Source organism: Artibeus jamaicensis, unplaced genomic scaffold (genome assembly GCF_021234435.1).
Source record: "Artibeus jamaicensis isolate MK-2021 breed Jamaican fruit bat unplaced genomic scaffold, CSHL_Jam_final contig_923, whole genome shotgun sequence".
In the NCBI taxonomy this organism is placed as follows: Eukaryota; Metazoa; Chordata; class Mammalia; order Chiroptera; family Phyllostomidae; genus Artibeus; species Artibeus jamaicensis.
The window spans coordinates 14,930,557-14,952,451 of record NW_026522014.1 but is presented as its reverse complement, the minus strand read 5'-3'; the positions used below and the strand labels follow the sequence as shown (position 1 = coordinate 14,952,451).

The window sequence follows — 21,895 nt, the reverse complement described above, 5'->3', positions numbered from 1 at the left end:
TAGTTCTTGCTATTCTAGATAGAGAATTTTAACTACTCTTTAGTTGGTCCAAATACTTCATTTTAAAGATGAGGACTAGAGACATCAATTTTTTAAACAGCTATTTAGTGTGTGAACGAGGATTAGAACAAAAGTTGCTTTCTTCCTAGTGCAATTTCCAATACACCACGCCCCCTATTCTTCTCCACTCTTTTCTTGAGTGTTGTGTGGAAGTAAATGGAGTAATCCCACCTAGGACAACTGGAGGGGGTAATGTGGCTTTGGCTGCAAGTAAGAATTACTAACACTTTGCTCTTCAAGTTTGTTCCTCTCTGATGTGGGAGTCAGCAAAGAGGTCGGTTGGAAGCGCCCTCCTCCCTGCCACCAGAGGGGACAGATTCATTGACAGACATACCTGCCAGGCTGTTAGAAAACCAATGCCTCTGTCTCATGTGAAGGTGGTCCCAGGGCTGCCCCTGGTAGACAGTTGTGACCAGTGTAAGGGATTTTAGTTTCTAGATGATGAAACTTCTAAAGCTTGTATGATCTATTTCGTTGGGATCAAGAGGTGACTGCAGTCTACTCTCCTCTTGCCAAACACCTGAACACCACCTCTGCATACAGTTGCGGAATGAGGAACAGCAGCAGGCACGCTGGGAAGATGAAGAAGCTGGGCCCCCGCACAAGCCTGTGGCAGTCCTTTGGCCTGGCACTTACTAGTGATCAAGTCTGGTACTCAATGATTCACTCGCTAGTGCCTGCAGTGGTGTCTTTTCCTGACTGCAGATCTCATTCTTCACCCTTGTGCCAAACAGCACCCCTGAGACTACTGAGTAAAACAATAGGAGAAATTTCAATAACCGTCACGATTGTTAATCAAACGTGGCTCTTAAAGTCGACAACCTTCCTGGAACCATCCCAAGCGGCCTGACACTCCTCTGTTTTCTTTAGGCCCTTCACACGCCTGTCAGTTACTGACATTAGCTGCATCTAATAAATGATTCCCTCTGCCAGCTACTTGGACAATAAAAAGGTTTGCAGGACTCCAATGTGTGCCTTATTTAGATAATTACCCTGAAACAGGAAGGAACTATTGTGCATAAGGGCACTGCTGTGGGGAGAAGTCTTTGACTTGAAATAACAGCATCTGAGAAAACTGTTTACAGTAGACCCAGAAAACTGCAAATAAATGAACAGAGCTGGCAACTGCTTTTGAATTGGAGATAAGTGATCCTGAAGGAGATGATGGATTTCATATAGTGCATAAATATGTTGTCCTACCTCGGGAACATCACGAGAAGGCAGGGTTCTTTGGAAAAGACAATAATTTTGGGGGAAAACAGAGGCAGCAGGAAAACGGGAAGACCAAATACGAGATGGATTAACTTCTTTAAAATAGCCATCGGCTTGAATCTACAGGAACTGAGCAGGCTGCTGAGCAGGATGTAGGGGACATCACTCATTCAGGCACAGGGTCTTCAGGAGTGGGAGCTAACCCAACGGCACGTGACGCACACAGAAACACATGCTGTGAAACCCAGATCAGACACACTTGCCAAAATACGCTATACTGTCTGCTTTGAGAAGGAGTTGGCCGAATAAATTAAATCCTGAGAATGCTACCTTGGCCTGTCTGGTCTCTCTGGGTTTACCTTTGTTTTTCAACATCTCTAGCTCCAACTATCCTTTTACCTTCCTAATTTCCACCTTATTTAAAATTTTACATCATAGTATTGATACTATTAAAGACAAATTTCCATAAATTGCTCAAAAATAAACATTGTTTCGTGTTTTATATGATAGTAAATTTCTTTACCTTGGAGTGTTTAAAAAATCTGCTTTTGAGAAGGTGATCAGTAACGGTAGATGTGACACATTCCCAATCACCAACAGAAGTGTTCCCTCACTTTCATTCCTTGTTTTTACCTGAAGCCACACAGTCTTTTTTTCCCGTATATGAAAATCTTTTAGATGTTTATAGAAATGTTCACTAAATGAAGAATTCTGCTCTTTGCCCCAAATATTATTAGCCTACACTTACTATGTTATTCCCCTGTATATGAGCTTGGCTGGCTAGCCCGACTCCCTGTTAAGCACAAGTCTAGTGGATTCCTTGCACTCATGTAAGTGATCTCCCCAAATCGATGCCGTTATGCATTTTGTTAACAGTGCTCATTGGCTTAGCTTTTGTCTGTGAATTAGTTTGAAGCATTTAAAAGCCAGACAGTTACACGTTATTATCAGGACACAGATCTAGGGCTGTCCAACTCCAATAAGAGTAACATGCTATGTGTGCATGAAACTTGTTATAGTCCAGAGCACTTCCAAGGCACAGGAATAAGACTATTTAATATTCGCTCACTTTTGTTGAGTGCTTACTAAATGTCATTCTTTAGGTTGAAAAATGGGCTGCCCTAGTTAATCTTCACAAACCTATGAAAGAGACAGTCTCATTTGTGTTTGAGAAAATTCAGTCCCACTAACATAAAGTAAGTTGCCCAAGGTCTCTCTCTCTCTCTCTCTCTCTCTCTCACACACACACACACACACACACACACACACACACACACACGTGGCGGAGCCAAGTGTTGAACCTAGAAAGTTCCATTCCAGGGCCTGCTTTTTTGAACTACTACCTAAAACTGCTTGACAGAATGAATCATTTTCTTTTCTTTTCCTTCCTTTTTTTTTCTGCTATAACATAGCAATACACATAGCACAGCATGGATCTTTTTAAAAATATCTTGAATATATACACATGCACCAAACTTTCCAAATAAAAGATTAGATTCACTTTATGGAACTGAAATACATTTTGAATAAGATCACTTGATTTCTTTTTTTAAAGAGAATAATCGTTCAATAGCTGAAGGTCAATAAATATGATTTGAGCCTGAACAATGAGTGAGATGATGTTTTAACCCCTTTGGATATGATAATTAAAGCATCTAGTAGACCCAAATACCATAGTTTTAGCAAAGAGAAACTAGGAAAAGGGATGGAAAATGGTTGGGGCGGGGTGTGGTGGGGGGTGGGCACAGTGGTCAGGGAAGATCTCTCTGAGGTGAGGTCTAAGCTGAGAAGACGGCCAGGGAACACTGAAGGAGAGTGGGTTCCAGAGAGAAGGACTATCCTTCGCAAAGACCCTCACAGGAGTCTGGCCTGATAGACGATGGAAAGGTCTGCGAGGCTGGAGCATGCTGAGCAAAGGGGACACCGTGGAGGATAAGGATGAGGCAGAGGGTGGAAAGAGGTCTGTGCGGTATGAGGGGCAAAGTGTATTGTAGTGCAGGAAGGGAATACTAAGCACAGGGATGATATGCCAGAGATGGTCAATGACTTGGTAAAAATAAATTTTGAAACAGGTATTTTTTCTAGTTTACAGAAAAATTCTATGAAGTCAATGGAAGGAGAAAAACAGCAGGGAATACAGACCTTCCCTATAGACTACATTGTTGTATGACTAAGCATAAGTCAGTCTTGAAAAAACGTGAGTAGTCGAAAAATATGCAGTAACCAATGTAGTTTTACAAACTGCATTTTCCTAAGTCTAGGCGTTTGTTTTACTTCCTTCATTAAAGTAAATACGCTTTTATACAAGTGACTCATTTACACTGAAAAATCCCATGCTAAACATTTGAAGAAAAGATAAGAGATGAATTAGAGTTTACAATTGGGTTAGTCCCATACAATTTCTTATGGAACAAGTGGGCACTGAGACTTGGCGACTGGATGAAGGTGACAGACACAATGAGGAAACTTCCTTAAGAGAAGTATTGCATTTTAGAAACCACTTGGAAGAAAATGATATGTCTGTCTTGTTACTTTTCATATTGTTTGATTGCAAATGCATCGAAGTCTGAGATCAAGAGAAAGCTCATTTCTACAGAGTTTTCCTACCAAAGGATAGGGCAGAGCCCACATGCTGTACCAACTCCCAATGAGGCTGCCTGCGAGGAGAGATAAAGGGAAGTTCTTGGAAATGACTCTTGGTCTGAAACTATCTGAGGGGAATATTGGGCAAAAAAGTCACGTATTAGGAACCATGTTGTTGAATCCATTGTAACTCACTTGATTCTCATAATATCCCTAAGTTAGCCAAAACAGATTAATTTATATTATTTCTCTTTGAGAAACAAGTATAGTAAAAAACAGAAAAAATCAGTGTATAGCCAATTAGACCCAAACTGCAGACCAGCCAATCCCAAATCCTATGTCCGTTCTTTCTGTAACTAGCACAGTGGTTCTCAAAATGTAGTCCCTAGACCAGGAGTCACAGCATCACCTGGAAACTTGGAAATGCAAATTACAGAGCCCACCCCAGGCTTAAAGTCTGGGAAATTCTCAGAGTGGGGTCCAGCAAGCCTGAGAAGGCCACCAGGTGATGCCGATGCCTGCTGGGCGGAAAACCACTGTACTAGACCGTAATGACTCTCCAGCCCATGAAAGCAGGATGAGGAAAACTACCTCTAAACGGAAAGTGCACATCCACTTCCCGTAATGTCCTTGATAACTTCATCAGCTACACAAATGCTAGAAGGTGATTCTCAGCCACATAGCCATGGCCCATACTCTCACTATTGTACTGACCTTTGATGTAATGAATTGTTTGACTGACTCTCCTTTGTACTGATTTGATTTGTGAAAGAGGAAACGAATGATTTTAGTTAGAGGGATCATTACAATAGAGTCGAAACCTATGGTCATGGAAATTTCAGGCCAAGGAAGGACAATTTTTATCTAACATCAAACTCACATTAAGAGAATCCACTATCTAAAATCTCTCCCTGATAATGTTTTTGCTTGTTGGTGCTGTGATTTTAATTTTTACTTTCTTGGGATTCTACTAAATCACTGGAAGCCTGGAGAGAAAATATAAAATGAAAATCTAAGCTATAATTTTAGTTATGGCCTTTGACTGGTATTTTTTAAACAACATTTCAAAAAGTAAAACACTCTATTTCTTTAAATCTAAGATGTCATCAATTATAGCACAAAATAATTGTGACCAATTTTTAATAGACCACTATAAAAATAAAAAGAACATTACTAATCCAATAATGAAATGTCATCAAATGTAAGCGGCATCCCAATTCCGACTTGTTAAAATACAAAAACATGCATTTTAGCATCAGTGAAATTCTGCACACATCTTGCTCTACTGTGGCGGCTGGCATCCCCCCTCGGGGCAAACTCTGCTTATGTATTTTCCTTTCAAAAGCGATGTTGATCTGGCCCCAGTTATGGTACAGTTATAGCAATTTTGCTCTTCAAAGTTAAGTAGCAGTCACCCTAGCCTAAGGATTGTTTCATGACATTAGTAACTAATCACAGCAGATGGAAAATATTCTTCTACAATTTGGTATCTGAGTTGTCAGGTGGTGTAAGGACACAGGCAATTGCGGGAGAAAATGAAGGCCGGGGAATAGTAAAACATGGAGCACTCATTGAACAAACCTTTTGGCTGTCATTTCAAAATCAAATCATCCCTGAATCTAAGCTTTGCTATTTTTTTACACACTGACACTTTTTCTTCCTTAATTAGCTACGTTGCTTCTTTATGCTGGCCATAAGATATATCCAAGGAAACTATGCTGCATAAATGTATTTATAAATATACATGTCTTGCAGACCCACTTCCTCCTGCTTTTGCAGGGAGCCTCATACCTGCTTACAGTACAATGAAGAGACTACATGTACATGAAAAAATTTGAGCCCAAGACTAGGTCCCTGACTTGTTCTTCAATAGAATCCTCCATGACAAGTGGCAAATAAGACTTGCAAACTGGTAGGCTCCCCTATACATATGAAAAGCTCTGCTTACTTTTTTGACTTAAAGCATTTTACTCAGATAAGTAAATTTATTGTTGGGAGAATTTCCTTTTATCTTCCATAGTTTTCATAGTTCAGAATACATTCCTACAGTAATTAAAAACTACTAATTTATGTGGAATATTTCTAATAACTTGTTGGGCCAAATGGAAACTATTATAAGGTAGAATTTAAAAGACCTGAGATTGAGTTGTGGTTTTGTTATTCTTCAGCTCTATGACTGAGTCACGTAATTTTCTTCTCACTGTTTAAAATGACTGCTAAATCCTCATTAGTGATTTCAGGATAATAAGGAGATACAAAAACCATGACAATAAAAACATACACAGAGGGTTCTTTATATGTATTATCTCATGTAGTCCTAAAATATGAAATGAGTTGATGCAGAAAAGTACCGCATGTGGTGCCTGGCACAGAGTAAATATTCAGTGATTGCCAGCAGGTATTATTGCTCTGTCATCAATAGCAATAATACTTCCAGGATGAAACTAATGCTCCCTTCAGGGTCCAGAAAACAACCTTCAAGAGGCTGCGTGACACTCCCGCGGTCATTCTGAGTGCATGCCAGAAGTATCACTCATCTGCTGGATGCCCAGGCCACGCCTCCCACCTCAGGACCACCGTGCCCTCCTAGTGACTGGCTTTGAGTAGAAAATCATTTTTTCAGTTTAAATTTAATTCCTGAAGTATTCATTGAAAACATCTTAAAATAATGTTTTTGAGTCTATCTATCTCATGACTTCCAGCCCATTGTTTTTCCCCTTGACTGTTGGATTAGACCTGAAGGGGATTAGCACACAACAGAATGCTCTCTGACGGTTTTTATGGGGAAGGCAGGGGTGTGATATATGAAGCACAAAATGGTAAAGGGAAGGGGAAAGCTTCCGGTGTGCTGGTGTCTATGTGTGAGGGAGACATGGAATTGGGGCTGTGGTTTGAGGAGTTGCTGAGGAAGGTGTAAGGTGTTCCTTCTTTCTTTAGCTGCTTCCCTCATGTTTTCAAGTGCTACGTACCGAGAAAGAAACAAGGGCACTTGGACTAGAACCGTCAGAGGAAGGTAACACTTAGGCAAGAGAAACCATGACAGAAGTGATGCTTCACTTCAACATTGCTTACCAGAGTGAAAACCCAGACACAACTTAACAGTCCATTCATAAGAAGATAGATAAAACACATAATAGTATATGTCCATAATTGCCTAATATATAGGAAGTAAAAGGATACATAAATGTTTATGAGTATATGTCAAAACAAAGATGTTAAAAGCAAAACAAGCAAGTTCCATAAACTATATGCACAGAACAATAATTTAATACTTACCTTCTGCTATATGTATGGTAAATTTGAAACCACATTCACTAATATATTGTAGGAGTGTGTGTTTGTGTAATGGAAAAACACAAATTATGACACTGTTTAGGAGGGGAAGACAAATAGGACTTAGGGGCAGTGATTTTTCTTTCTTTTACAAACAAAAGACTTGGAGTAAATATAATCAGAGTATTTAGCTCTTGCCAATTCTAAATGGGAGAAATAATGAAGTTTGTTAGCACATACATCCGTCATTAGCAGATGATGTGAACCAACACAACCTCATCTGTTTAACAAAGTTTATTTCTTGGCACTTATGTGTTGACTGGTTTAGCGCGGAAACTTCTTAGAGGTTTATTTTTGGAGGACTGACTCATCAAGGGTTTCTGTGCTTTCCCAGGAGGAACTCACAGCTGGGCACTGATTTATCTACGCAGGTATCTGCCCCACCGTGGGCGGTGCCCTCTCCCCGTCAGACAGATGGTCACGGGGGAAAGGAGGGGAGCCCCCCCCCACAAAGGATAATACATTCTACCACGGTGAAGTTGGCGGTTCAAGACTCGAGGATACGTTATTTGATATTATCCCCAACCATTAGCTGTTCTTTACTTGTCAAAATCCCATTTATGGATTTGCTGAGGGAAATGGTTTCTAGCTCAAGAACTGTGAAACTACTTCATGTTTATTAAAGAAGCATTTTTAAAACATATGTGGCTATCATCTTACAATGGCTTTTGCATTATTTCAAAGAAAAGGAAAAATTTTATACCCATGATGAAAGCAGTTTGCACATGCGAATTCACTACCTGAAGCCAATGAAAGTAGAGAATATGTAAATGTGTTTAAAATAAAAAAAAATTTATAAGATGAACAATTTTTATTACATCTTTTTAATGATAACAATACATAAAGGGGTACTGCAATATGGTGAATAAATTTTATTTAATTTTATTGTTTGAACATGGCACTTAGTCGTCATGCCAACCCTCTTATACTGTATCCTGAAGACAATCAGATGAAAATGAGAGTGTTTTAAAAGATAAACTGATGTCTTCAATGTGAAGTTTGAGGTGAGGCTTCAGGTAGGACACAAAGATACTTACTCCTTTTAGTTTGGGCCGTAATTTGGGTGGTTCATTAAAAGGGCAGCATTGATTTCAAATAACTAAGTCAGACTATCTATTTTAAACTTTAGTAGAAACATATCTGAATATTTTTTGTTGTAGTTTCACAGTATAGAACACTTAATATGTGAAGAAATGAGAGAAGAGAGGGGAAAAAACAGACCAGCAAAGAACCAACTTTAATTTTAAATGATCCCTATATTGGGACTGAAACTTCTGTCATAGTATTAACCAATGCTTTAAAAAAATCAGGTAGCAAATTAAATGTTTAAAAACAAACAAAAACACTATTGGTTTTGACTTTATCCTTTCCTTTCTGAAATATCAAACAAAATTATTTTAAAATATCCATTCAATGCACTAAGACAACAAAATGTTAGCATCTCTGACATGATTGCCAAACTGCTCTGTAAAGTCCTTGAACATTCTACTTGGGGCCAGGGAGAGTTTTTTTCAGAATGGGAAAACAATCGGAGAGAAACATGTTTTGATAATATCCACCTACTTTTAGATTTAGCCCACTTCAGCCTCATTTTGGGATTCCCCTAGAAGGGAGGACGACTTCTGGCATGGGACAGCAGAGGCCCCACAGGAATAGCCTGTTCAGAACTTTCAGACCAAAGCAATCTAAAGGCATCTGCCTGGTGTTAGAGAACAAAGAGACCCAGGGGTGAGCTATGTGGGGAATCTGTAACTACAGCTGTCCAGAGATGCTAACTAACCTCTGCCTAGTGAAGGTGGCAGCACCTCAGCTGGCAAATGCAGGCCTGCATGGGCTGGTATGTACAAACAGTTGCCCAGATGTGATGCTCTGTTGTTTTCATGTATCAGGGGGCTAGTCAGTGTCTATCACAGACTACACTTGAAAAGTTAAGGGTCCTGGGCACCACGATGGCCTCTGTAGTAGGCATCTGAGTTCTCTATTTTCATGCATTTTATGAAACGTTTTTCTCTTTCGTGAAAAAATCCAGCAGAAGCCTTATGTAAGTTCATCTACTACAAATTCAGGATAAGCACTTTGGTTTTAACCCCAATTATTTCAGATCACAATATAAATTAGTTTACTTATCAATAAAATATGTGAGCTATTTTAGATAACCTCCAACTACAATCTCCTTGGTTTCTGAGATTTCTTCTCATTGTATATCTCTTCCTTATTAAGTGCAAGTACTCAAGAAAGGGCCAGTTATTAAATCACTCATAATTCATGGGTGCTTTTCTTAGTAAACAAGTTACCTAGTAAGGCAGCCTATGACCTGCTGAGTAGAAAAAAACATAGAAAGGAGGAAAAAATAAGAAAAAGTGGGAGTCTGGAGAGATTACAGACAAACATCCTGGCATAGGAAGCAATGAAGAATGTCCCCCCAAATGGATGAAGAAACACAATGAAAGGAAGGTTTTGGCCCACTGTACTGAAGCTAACAAGAGGTAGAAGCCAGATGACATTTGATACTTGAACTTGACTTGGCAAAAAATAATAATAATAAACAGTCGAACAAGCAAACAAAAAGATTAATTCCTTCTAGCTAATTCTGAGAAGTGGACTTGTTACAACTTGCCTCCAGGGCAGGGAGAAGGACCCAAATATAGATATTCCTCCAATAAACCCCTCCTGAGGGAGATTCTGGCATGTAATAACAAGGAACACCTTTTCTGGATTTCCATCTTTGTTCCATATATTTTCTGTTGTTTGGATTTATCTTAATTTGGGGTACAAACATTTTTTTCCCTTTGGTTTTGACTATGCTACTCACCAATCTGGACTCAAATGAGGTTTATCTCTACAGGAAAGAATGACTTCCATTTGAGTGGCATTCAGAAAGAAAGTAAAAAAGCTTCTAAAGATATTTGATATAACCAAATATACTTCTCTATTATACTGTACAAAAATTGTGAGTTATTATGTTTTGTCTGTGTTTGTGGAGTTGCTTCTTCTAATATGTTTTCAATAGACAACAAGGCACTAAGAACCCTGGGTAAATAGCAGATGTTAAAAATAGCTACTACCTAACAATGTTATTGGAATAATTAGAGAGCAGAAAACTCTCTCACATGAGATGCCAAGTAAAGACAAAGGTTGGCATGATGCTGGTTCTTTGGTCCCATTCAAATTAATAAAACACACTTGATCCAAATTTATCTCTCTAACTTAAAACTATTTCGGTTGGTTTTGATTTGTTTGTTTCCATTACCCCCACCCCCAACTCACCCAAAAAACACGATGGATCCTCTTCTTTGTGCTGCAAACATTTGTATGCATGGACTGTGCATACCCTTGTTTTCACATTCAGATAATGCAGAAATTATTCTTAAAGAAAGATTCTTTCTAGTCAAATTGCATTAAGTCACATCAATCAAATGCAAATATAACACAAAATTATTTGTTCATTTGGAGTCTGGTTGCTAAGTGACACAGCCAAAAAATTAATCTTTGCAACACAACAGAAGACCCTGAACCTTGCCTGTAGGCATGTAAACAGCCTGCGAGCACGGAACCACATCATATTCAAACCCGAAGATCATAGTGTTATTGGGAAAGAGTGGGGGTTTTTGTTTGTTTTTTACTCCAAGTACAATGGAATAAAAACAGTAACCTCGATTTTCCTTGCAAAATGTCCAGTAGCTTTTCTAGACTCATGACCTTTCAAGTCATTCAACTTATTTTAAACAGAAGCCCTGTCACATCTGCCTTTAAATAGCAACACAGGACTCCTGAAACCATAAAGGTTCTGAATTGTCCCCCCAAGTCCACCAAAGAAAACAAATTAACTTTGTTTTTCTTAAAGGCCAATTTCTACAAAGAGGTGAATCTGACAGAGCAGTAAACACCATCTGAAACATTTCAAAAGTCTCACCTAACTTGACTAGACCCCTGTAAAAGGTGCCGTCTATTTTACAAATGTAAAGATGTTATGTCATAGCATGTCTTAAAACCCCAAAGGATATACTTACATTTTGCTGTCACTTTGTAACCCCCCAGAGGAGGGGCGTGGCCTTCTAATGCATCAAATCCGGCGGAAACTAGGACCATGTCTGGATTAAACTCGTTGGCCACAGGCGTCACTACAGCCCTGCACAGTAAAAAGGCAGGCAGTTACACATGGGAATGGCAAATACCTTTAAAAATTGTGCAGTGAAAGACTTGGCACTCTCTCAAGAACTTCCCAAGAATAAAGGAAAGGGGAAAAGAAAACGCTGTTTGAAACGGATCAAAAACTTATCATTTCCTCAATACAGAATCACTGTTATTTTAGCATCCCAATTTAGTCTTCTATCTTTCATCTTTTTTTTTCCCCTCCAAAGTAAAAAAAAAGAAAGCGCTTTGCAGGTACATTCTTAAGCCCATCATTTCCCATGCACATCTGTGGCTGTTTTATCCAACTGCCTATAAAAACTGCCTCTTCCAGGGGAGTGACTAATGTTTTACAGAGGAAAGCTGACGCTGTCCCGAAAACCCCGCTTGCTCCAGTTAGTGAGAACTTGGTGTAAATTTGAACTATAAATTTCTTTGGGGAAAAAGTTGCTTTTCCAACTAAAAAAAAACATTTTTAAATATTTGTCATGGTAGGGGGTGATTCTTACAAAGAGAAAAAAAACATGCAACTCCTTTAATAGAATCCAGACTATAACGTTAAGTGAGTCCAAGGTCAGAGACACCAGGAATGTGGTGGCCTCATCCATGATAGCCACCCCTGCTGGCCCCACGCAGGCTCTTCAGCACTTGTACCTCTTCATCTTCCTCAGGCCCCCCTGATCCCTCTCTCCCCAGTGCTGGGTCTGTCAGGGAATGACTAATGGATGCTCCCTGGCTTTATAATACTGACATGTTTTCTGAATGCAGGCTTCAAGACCAGTGTGCCATCATTAGAATTCAATTTCTCAAAGACAATTTAATGAAATGGGAAAAGTGTACAGCCCAGGAAATTTAAAAAGTAGCCATGCCTCTTATTCTGTGTTGGAGAGAAATGGCCAAACCGAATATTAAAACAATTATTCTTGAGGAGTGGTGTAATTATTGTACATTTTTTATTTGTCAATTCCCCATAATAATATCAGTTTTGGTAGCTTAAAAAATGTGTGCATGTAAACAAGAAGTTGAAATTACAAAATAAAGATACTTCTTTGAAACTTACCTAGATGGAGACATACATGCATAACATGTTTTTCATAACTCCATTACTCTTAGAAGAGTTTAAAAGCTCGATTCTTCAAACCCATAAATGTGCATGTAAACGAGTTCTGTGGAAGTCCGTCCAACCTTCCAGCAACTGGAGAGCCACTTACATCCGAATTGGCCCATCAGTGAAACTGAGTCAAATGATATTTTGTTTCCTATGCACGGTTTCATTATTTTATTCTTCCATAAAATTAAAAAAAATCTCTAATACAGCTACTTTATAAGGAGCAGTCTCATCAATTCTTTTCCTTCCTAATAATACCACTCTTCATTGCCATTTTCATTAAAGCGTTACATATGATCAATTTACTACTTTTCATATGGGTGAAATAGCCATATGATGTCTGTTAGGATACTAGACATTGGAATAAGTTGTCTCCAAAAATCAAGAGTGTTGCATCAAGGTACTCCGTTTAATTTGATGACTCCTATGGATTCGTTGAGAGAAAAGGCAATGTGCCTAAGGAAATATGAGATGAAGGAACACATTCGTCCATCCAATCCTATGCATTACACTGGCTCATTTTCCATTTCCTTTCCCTCCGTTGGAAGGTTGCTGCCCTTCCTCTTCTTGCCCCGCCTCCATCTACACTTGTAAGACTGACTGACCAGTAAACATCCTTCAGGGTACAGCTCACTTGCTACCTTCTCCAGGAGACAACTGGAGATGAGATTGCCAACATCATTTTAAAATATTGAAAACACAGTGCTGATCTACAGAGGGAAAGCTGAAACATAAGTGTGTCTACAGAGGTGAAGCCATGAAAAGCAAGCCGACTCCTTTGTCTTCCCAGAGAGACAAAGTGAACAAAAAGAAAACACCGCGGGAGCCTGACATGAGGAGTCACTCAGACCAACAGCCAGGTGATTTCCTCAGTCTTCCTAGAGGGAGTTCGCCAGTCAAAACGCCCCTCGCAGGCATGTCTTTCCAGTGGCCCTTCTCCAGCACAGGGACTGTTCGAACAAAGCTTCTTGCATGAAAGACAAAAAATAACATGCAAACGAACAAATAAAAGACAGGGACCTCCGGAGGCCTGAGAAACTGCAGTCAAGAGACTATAATTACAAACACCAGGATTATCCCCAAGACACAAAATGAACCATTGGCCCTCCACACCTGTGGGTTCTGCATCCATGGATTCAACCAACCGTGGGTTGAAAATATTCCAAAAGAATCACTGTTGCTGACACATACTGTGTAGTTAGGTATCATTCCTCCCTAAATAATACAGTATAACAACTACTTACATAGCAGTTACATTGTATATGGCAGGAGTGTCAAACTCATTTTCACCAGGGGCCACATCACCTATGTGGTTGCCTTCAAAGGCCCAAATGTAATTTCAGCTCCTTAGCAGTTAAGTAGTAGTTACATTTATACAGTCCTGAAATTATTTTGGCCCTTTGAAGGCAACCCTGAGGCTAATGTGGCCCCTGGTGAAAATGGTTTGACTACCCTGATTTACAGTATATGAGTGTGGACATGGATAATGGTTTGGGGATTACCTGAGGGAGTTTGGTGGGGGGCTGTGTGGAGGGAGACAAGTGGGGGGATTTGGGACAGCTGTAATAGCATAAACAATAAAATATTTTTAAAAAATAAATAAAAATAAAATGCAAAAAATAAAGTGTATGGGGGATGTATGGGGGGTGTACAGAGGTTATGTACAAATACAGTGTCATTTCATTTAAGTGACTTAACCACCCACAGATTTTGGTACACACAGGGGTCCTGGAAACCATGCCCCATGGATACCAAGGGATGCCTGTACGTCTGTGCAATGAAAAGAGGATGCTATTAAAATACAGAAGAAACAGCAAACAAAACACATGACAGATTCATGTGGAGACAAAGCTGACAAGCTCTCTCAGAGAATCCAGCACAAACAGAGGCACAGAAAATTGACAGGAATATACCGGAAACTTAGAGGACCCATTTAGAAAGTCAACATATGAGGGAAAATCTAAAGGAAATATTTTTAAAATTTAGAAATCCTATACCCATTCAAACTATCCATCAAAACCGAGAACAGAAAAATAGACCTTCAGACTTCAAAATCTAAAAAAAAAAAAAACCCCCACAAAACAACAGCATCTCCCACAAATATTCCCACAAATGTTATCTAATAATACACTCCATGAAAATAAGGGCATAAAGTAAGAAGAATAAAATTCAAACCATTCCCCCCATAGAAGCATTTTTATAAATATCAATTTTTTCCAAAGTTTTTAAAATTTTTCACTTTAACTTTAAAGCAAAATAGTAGAAATTTGACCTGCAATTGTAATGTCAGATTTACATTTCAGTCAGATTTCTTTCCAGTAAAATGATTTTGTTAGTAAAGACATCATACCACTTACAGAAGAATTGTATCTATTTATGCCACATATTCCCAAATATATAGATTCCATTAGTTTCTGTCTGAAGCAGATAACACATATGTTATGTGTATTATTCTTGAATTCACAAACAATATGGATTTTATAGTTTCACACAGGCTTTCAAAATGTTCTACTAACTAATCCTACATATTTGAATTCATTCCAAAAATGTTTTAAAAGATGGGAAATGAGAAAAATATATCATTTGATAATGTACTTCTCTGCACATTACATGTACAGAGAAGTACACTAATTCTAAAAAATTACATGCTTAGAACTGTGTTGGAATGGTAGTTGCTTGTTGAATAAATTAGTGATGCATGGTTATATGAGTTGTGTGATGCTTATGAAGTCATGATACTGGTAAGATTCATTCATTCATTTTTAACCAGTATACGAGGTCTGTCTGGAAAAAGTCCAGCCACTGTTAATATAACAAGAGCGATTTGTGTGACATCCATATAACCTGGAAGCCAAGGAGAGGGGACTGGCATGCGCATGTGTGAATGATGACAACTTCACTGCACTAGTCAGTGGTGGGGAGTAGATGGCGTAGAGTGAGCATGTGCACTGTGTGGCCATCGCATTCAAGATGACTGAGCAAGCAGAGCAATGAATCTGTATCAAAGTTTGGGTTAAGCTTGAACATTCATCCACTGAAACTATTGGGATGATTCAGAAGGCCGCAGCTATGGGCAGCTGGTGACTGGCAGCTTCATCACGACAGTGTGCCTGCTCACGCATCACGTGTTGTGCAGAGTTTTCTAGTGAAATATCAAATCACACAGGTGACTCAGCACCCCAACAACCTAGATTTGCTGCCCTGCAACTTCTGGCTTTTCCCAAAATTAAAATCATCTTTGAAAGGGAAGAGATTTCGGACCATCGATGAGATTTTGGAAAATACAACGGGGCAGCTGATGGCGACTGGGAGAACTGTGTGAGGTCCCAAGGTGCCTACTTTGAAGGGGACTGAGGTATCATTGTCCCATGTACAGTGTTTCTTGCACCTTGTATCTTCTTCAATAAATGTCTATTTTTAATGTTACATGGCTGGATACCTCCTGGACAGATCGTGCATATATTGAGTGTCTACCATGCTGTAAACACTGTTTTGCCTTAAATGTGTGCTACATTTTGAACTGTATCTTATCTATTTTCCTATTGTTGACATCACACTCTTAAACTGTCGGATCTCTGATAAACTGAGAAAACTGAGCCTCCACATATTCTTTATGGTGGCAACTGCCACTGCTCTATTTATGCCCATCTAGATGGATTTTTATTCAAAAGGTCTTTCATCCCTGAAGGACGGAGAAACACACTTGGGAGTATTAAGTGGGAAAAACAAAGTAATTTTTCTTATATAGAACAAATCCTCAAAGGTATCCATTTAAATTTTTTATCTGAACAATTGGGCTTTCTGGTTAAATATAGCAAACAGTGTATGTATTTGTCCCTGATCTTTCCTACTATGCCACTGAAAGGAGAGTATAAAAATATACATATGAACTCATGGTTTTAAGCACAGCAGTGGCCAAAGAAGGCTTACAGTCGTAATACAATAAATAGTATAACTAGTAAATAATATAAGCATAAACTCTGTGTATTCCCTACTCACAACTATAAACCTACTTTTGCCCACCCCTGTATGTATCAGGTAAGTACATACAGGGACACCTTTAGATGTGTGTATGTGTGGGGGCAACTCTCCTCACAAGTCCTCCCGTGTGCCATGGATGAAAGTAAACACTACCTAGACATGATCTGCTTGGGGAGGAAAGGTGGCCAGTCTCTCAAAGGGGAAGGGCCAAGAGCCCCTTCCTCAAGGGGCTTTCACTGGGTTCCTCTGCACAAGAATACAGGTAAGAATCAAACAATAGATAGCATTCAAAGAACCATGAGGGCTTACTCTCAGTCAGGGTCAGATAGCTAACTCCATAAAACTTTGAGGAACCAACTTCTTGCTTGGACCCTTATCATTTAAATGAGAACATTCTAAACAAAGCAGGTTTCACAGGATTTTTACATATTCTTTTTTATGCCTGATCTACCCCGGATACCCGCCCTTTCCAGCACAGGGCTGCACCGCCTTCCCCATCACAGGTTTTTAGGCTTAAGTGGATTAGAGCCAGGCAGCACTTCTCCCAGATGGAAATGGGGACTCAGGCTATGTCACAATAGCTGGGGGAACGAGGGTCCATCACTCCCTCTTTGTTGCAGCCCCTCCCCCAGTCCTTCCATGATGGCCTCCCAAGTGATCGTGTCTGGCCTACATTGCCCTTCTCTGAGGGGTCATACCCGCCATGGACATCGACCAAGCTTTGGGGGCAGGGGAAGAAGCAGAAGCAGCGCTTGCAGCCAGAGACAAGCTTTGTCTCTTATGACTCGCATTCTGGAGGTCACACACTTAGCCACAGCGGGGGGGGGGGGGTCAGTTGCAATTCCTGAAACCATGCAGGGCAGTTCCCAACAGGTATGCATGGGTTAGGATGACCTTCCTAAAGGCAATGACAGCCCAGCAGCAGAGAGCATACTTAGTGCCCAAATCTTGTTTTCTAATGTCAATCTCCAATACAAGGACTCGAGGATCATTGAAGAAGTGGTTAAGTCCAGGACTGCCTCAGGGAAAATACAAGCCATTTCTGGAGCACCTTGGGATGACAGACGATGATGAGATGGGCACAGGCCAGTAGGGAATATGAACCAATGTGGCCTCCAGTGGCTAGAGGATGGGACAGTTTGAGGAAAAAACTAAATATTGACAGTGCCGGATTATAATCCCCAAAGTCAAGTTAGTATCCACGAATCCACAGAGACATTCGAAAATAACAAAATAAACAGAGAAAAGAAGAAACAGCTCTGCCTTACAAAAAATTTCAACTAATAAGTCAAAAAATTAAAGGAAATAGTAAGTCACTATTCAAACAAGACAGATGTAACTGATGCAGGGAAAAGCCATGGAAGGCAAGCAGGGCCCAGAGACTGAGAAGAAACTTGGTATTTACATAATCCCAAGGTATTTGCTCCAAGATATTATAAAATAAATAAATAATGACACAGAAACCTGCAGATACCTCCTGAATACAGTGACCCAGGTTAACATCGCTAATGGTAACACATGTCAGTATCAAAATGCCTGGATATGAGCCCTGGCTAGTGTAGCTCAGTGGATTGAGGGCAGGCCTGCGAACCAGAGGATTGTGGTTCAATTCCCAGTCAGGGCACATGCCTGGGTTGCAGGCCAGGTCCCTGCAGGCCAGTTCCCAGCAGGGGACGCACTAGAGGCAACCATACATTGATGTTTCTTTCCCTCTCTCCTTCCCCTCTAAATATTAATTAATTAATTTAAAAAACAAACAAACAAAAACCCCCAAAATTTGATACACTGAGAAAGGGAGATGAGTTCTATGGTAATGTTGCTAAAAGTATGTAACCTCGGACCTAGTCATGAGAAAATATCAGACAGATCTAAACTGAGGCACAGTTGACCAGAGAACTGACCAGGACTCTCTGAAAGTCAGAGACAGAAAAGACCAAGTCATGCTACTGACTGGAGGGGACTAAGCAGACACGCCCCCTGGGTTCTGGAGCAGAGTGACCAGTGGCACCCCTGCCGCTCCATGTGAAGTCTGTAGTGAAGTGCGCAGCGTTGTGCAGATGTTCGCCTCTTAACTGGGGTCCCTGCACTGTGTCTATGTACGTTTTTATATAAGGGGAAGCTAGTGTAGGGCCTGTAGGAACTCTGTGCTGTTCTTACGAGTTTTCCGAAAGTCGAATGATATTTCAAAATAAAATGTTACCAAGTATCAGAACACAAAACAGAACAAATGGATAACAATAAAAGAGGATAAGGGAGTTGTCAACAAACTGAGTTTTTAACGAGATTTCCAGAAGAGGGAAATAGGCTGGGCACATACTTTAAAAATGAAACAAAAAAAAGCAAGCTACCACTCTGAACATACTCTCATGGGACCACAGAAGAGATAAGAGACACTCCACCCAATGGAGCCTCCCTGAAAAACAAGGATAGTGAAGGAAGAGAGAGACGGGGCTGAATACAAGAAATGAAAGACATGTTGCTTAAGGAGAGCAGGGCTGGATCCCAGAACCTTAGCTGCCTTTTCTCTACGCCAGTAACCAGGGTTCAATGCTAGGCAGACTATTCAGATGACGCTCTCTTAAGAAAAGAATGTCTCTGGAGAAAGCCAAGGTTTCTGGTATCTTCCTTATGTTATCATTTAAGGAGATTCAGAGACTATGAGCCATCTTCTGGAACATTTACTCCAGAGTGGGGTTTGGCCATCCACACACTCTGTCCCCCTCCCACTGACGCAGAGCTCTCGGCTGACCCATTTACACAACCGCAGGGAAAAATGACACCAGTTACTACTTGCATAAATATCAATGTCAAAGCAGGAGTTTCCCGGCACATAAGGAGAGCCAGTGGTATGAAGAAAAAGTAAAGATTAAAATACAGACAGATATAAACAACTCTGGGAAAACAGACATAATTCAGGCAGCAGAAGCAATAATCTACCAAGAGAGTCAAGGAAATATTTAAACACAGATATGCTTTTATAGAAAAGAACAAAGAGCAAGGGAAGCACTTCAAGATAAAAACACAACTGCATAAATTAATAGAGGGTCTGAAAAAATAAAATTGAAGTAATCCCTCATAAAAAGGAAGCAGCAAATGGATAAAATATATAAGTGGGAAAATATGAGATTTAGAGGATCATTGCAGAAGTCTGATATTTGATTAATGGGGGCCCCAGGATGCTGAGGGAGAAAGGAGAAACAGTTTTCAAGTAATAATAGAAAATAATTTTTAGCAACTGAAAAATAATTCAGGTCTACAGCTTCGATTAGTCTAGCCAATGCGAAGCTCTGTATATAAAGACATATACACACTTAGGCATATTCTAATAATACTTCAAATCCCCAGAGATCCTTTAGAAAGAAGAAAGTCCTTCTCAGGGAGACAACAAAGGAGATGGACTTCAAAGTCCTATCAGCAACTCTGAGTGTTCACACACTGAGAAAAAATTAGTTTTAAACTTGAATTCTACTTCCAGCCATAACCTATGAGCAATCAAGTATGTTACTTAAATAAAAACATTTTAAGGCATATAAAGACTTAGAAATTTAGTTCCAAAGCACCCTTTCTGAGTTATTTACTTGAGAATGTACTGTGCCAAGCAAGGAAGTAAACCAAAGAGATAGAGAGGCGCAGGACAAAGTAGTGGCTACATCGTAGGAGAGCAATAAAGAGGGTCCCCCTGATGATTTGCAAATGCATTTACTTTCAAGAAAACAGATAACAGAAGCAATGATAATGGCATATCTGCCTTTTGATCTTCATCCGCCCTCTGGAAAGTCTGTCATACTCTTCTTGGCATGGCCATCCCTGCTGCCCCCTCTGCAGGTGAGACTCGTGCTAGAGAGAACACAATGAGCTTATAAAACTGCACTTGAACAATGATAAAAAAAATGTTTAAAAAATAAAGGGAGACAAAAGTACTGCTACTAACAGGTGGATCATGCAGTCAGACACTAAACACAGTGAGGAGAAAAGGCCAAGAAAATGAAAATCCATTTTGGATTTATTTCAAAGACATGGGACTGATTTGGAACCTCCTCCATTAGAATCAGACCTCAAGATTTACTTCATCTCCAGTCAAAGGCCAAAGAACCAGTCACACTGAGTCACGTGCTGGGCTTCAGCAGAACCACGCTGGAGATTTCCCATGACTCACCTCTGTGTGTGCTGATGCAGTGTACCATGTCACCCACCCATTGGGTACACTCAGTGCAGGGGAGGTCTACACAGGCTTTAAGGGAAACACAAGCCATTTTGAAGTATGTGAAAGCATTATAACCCACAGAGTTACTCAATAATATTTTTGTTTTTATTCGCAAGTCATTCACAGAGCTCCTATGAAATGACAGGCATTGGGATTATGCCAACATTCCAAGATATGCTGCAGCTCTGCCCTCTGGGAGTCTGTGACTCCGAAGGCAATGCAGGTGGGAAGCATTTGTCTTTGAAGTACAGCATGATATCGATTCGGGCACAAAAAAAATGTACCAAGAGTCAGAGGGGACTGGGCAGCCAAGAGCGATGAAGACAATTTGAAGAAAAGTCCATCGGAGGAGGAAACACAAAAAGTGGACTTGGACATTAACGCAAGAGGCTGCCAGGAAGAGAAAGTGGGGAGAACAGTTCAGGCCGATGGACTAGCAAGGGCCAAGGCACGAACGTGTGTGGAGGCCCTGATGGACAGTTTGATATGGCATGGAGTGTGTTGGGGTAGCAACAGCAGAGAAGGCTTGCAGATCCCCAGCCCTATGTGCCTGGACCAGAACCAGGAGAGCCTGGTGTTGAGGAGGCCAGGAACTGGGGGTGGTGGCAGCAGGTACTTAAATAACTGGAGAGTGGACCAGCATATAAATGCATCCCAAGGGTCATCCCATTTGTACTCTTCACACAACACATTTTTACCAGCCATCCGCAATGTGCCAGATGCTGTAGCCAGGGTTCATAGCAAACAAAGTCTTTGATCTCCTGCCTTCCAGGAGCTTACATTCGAACAGAGGAGAAAGTGTATAAACAAGCAAGCAACCAAGCAAGCATGCAGGAAGGACGAAGGGGAAAAGTCAACAGGAAGTCAGGGGAGGTGGTGCACGTTTATGTGGGGGTGTGCAGCCAAGGCGGCTCTCAGGTGGTGACAGTGGAACAGAGAACTGCCCTGTGCAACGTGATGAGGGAGGTCACGTGAATCATGGGCAAGGGGCATGGCCTGCGGGAACAGTAAGGGCATGGGGCCTGATGTGGCAGGGTCTCGGTTGTATTTATGGCAGCACAAGAGGTTACTGTGGTTGACACACAGTAAATGACAGGAAATGTGGTTGGAAATGGGGCCAGCAAGGTGGCATGAAGCCACTTTGTGAGACTATTGCAAAGACTTTGGATTCACTCTGAATGAGAAGAGAAACGGGGAGGTTTGAGGAGGGCAGTGACGTGATCTGACATATATCATTTCTGTCCTCATCAATTAAGCTATGTATTTAAAAGTGTCCTTTAGAA

The 21,895-nt window shown here is 40.4% G+C and overlaps 1 protein-coding gene across 2 annotated transcripts in view; it reads right to left on the bottom strand.

Annotated features, from left to right (window-relative positions):
* The window catches only part of HDAC9 (histone deacetylase 9), an 841,506-nt gene that overhangs the window by 101,563 nt on the left and 718,048 nt on the right, over positions 1–21,895 (bottom strand). For both annotated transcript variants that reach the window (XM_037163907.2, XM_053655071.1), the window contains exon 23: positions 11,199–11,317. In XM_037163907.2, coding sequence (XP_037019802.2) covers positions 11,199–11,317 — 119 coding nt within the window. The remainder of the gene's footprint in view (positions 1–11,198; positions 11,318–21,895) is intronic.